The following is a 574-nucleotide window of genomic DNA, read 5'->3' as shown; positions in this document are numbered from 1 at the left end:
CTGCCAGTGGATCGACATCACTGATGTACCGCCTGGAAACTACGTCCTCAAGGTGGGAATATAGAACTGCTTTATAAAATAAGACAAGATACTTAATCTGATGGATTAGTACTTTCATTGCAGCATGTTTTCATATAACTGGAACCAAATAATACATAATTATATTTTCGTTCTGCTGTTTCTCAGGTCACAGTGAACCCCTCGCAGATGGTTCAGGAGTCCGATTTTTCAAACAATGAGGTGCGCTGCGACATCAGGTACACAGGAAGCTACGTCCAGGCGAGAAACTGCAGAATTACCGTGTGAGTCAGAGTTATGTTCTCACTCCTCATATAGCTGAGATCAGAAGCAAAAAAAGAAGAGCTCATCACTGATTTCTATTCTTTGTTCCACAGAAGCTGACCTGACTGAAGACAAACATTTTCCCACAGAAACCTGCTTAATGCCTTCTTGTTGCTCTCACTGTGCAGCTGTTACTCTGTTGCGCTGCTGTTTAAATGTATTCTATTCTATTTGTATTTATGTCTTGTGACATATAGCTACAAACCTGAGGAAAAGCACGTGATCAGCAAGA

At 41.1% G+C, this 574-nt stretch overlaps 1 protein-coding gene across 1 annotated transcript in view; it reads left to right on the top strand.

Moving 5' to 3' along the window:
* loxl5a (lysyl oxidase-like 5a) overlaps positions 1-574 on the top strand; it is a 5,389-nt gene that overhangs the window by 3,648 nt on the left and 1,167 nt on the right. The window contains exons 5-7 of the mRNA XM_032526956.1: positions 1-52; positions 187-302; positions 396-574. The exon at positions 1-52 is cut by the window's left edge and continues 47 nt beyond it; the exon at positions 396-574 is cut by the window's right edge and continues 1,167 nt beyond it. Coding sequence (XP_032382847.1) covers positions 1-52; positions 187-302; positions 396-402 — 175 coding nt within the window. The 3' untranslated portion in view covers positions 403-574. The remainder of the gene's footprint in view (positions 53-186; positions 303-395) is intronic.

Source organism: Etheostoma spectabile, chromosome 9 (genome assembly GCF_008692095.1).
Source record: "Etheostoma spectabile isolate EspeVRDwgs_2016 chromosome 9, UIUC_Espe_1.0, whole genome shotgun sequence".
Lineage (NCBI taxonomy): Eukaryota > Metazoa > Chordata > Actinopteri > Perciformes > Percidae > Etheostoma > Etheostoma spectabile.
The sequence above is the reverse complement of the archived record's forward strand: the minus strand, read 5'-3'. Positions and strand labels throughout refer to the sequence as shown.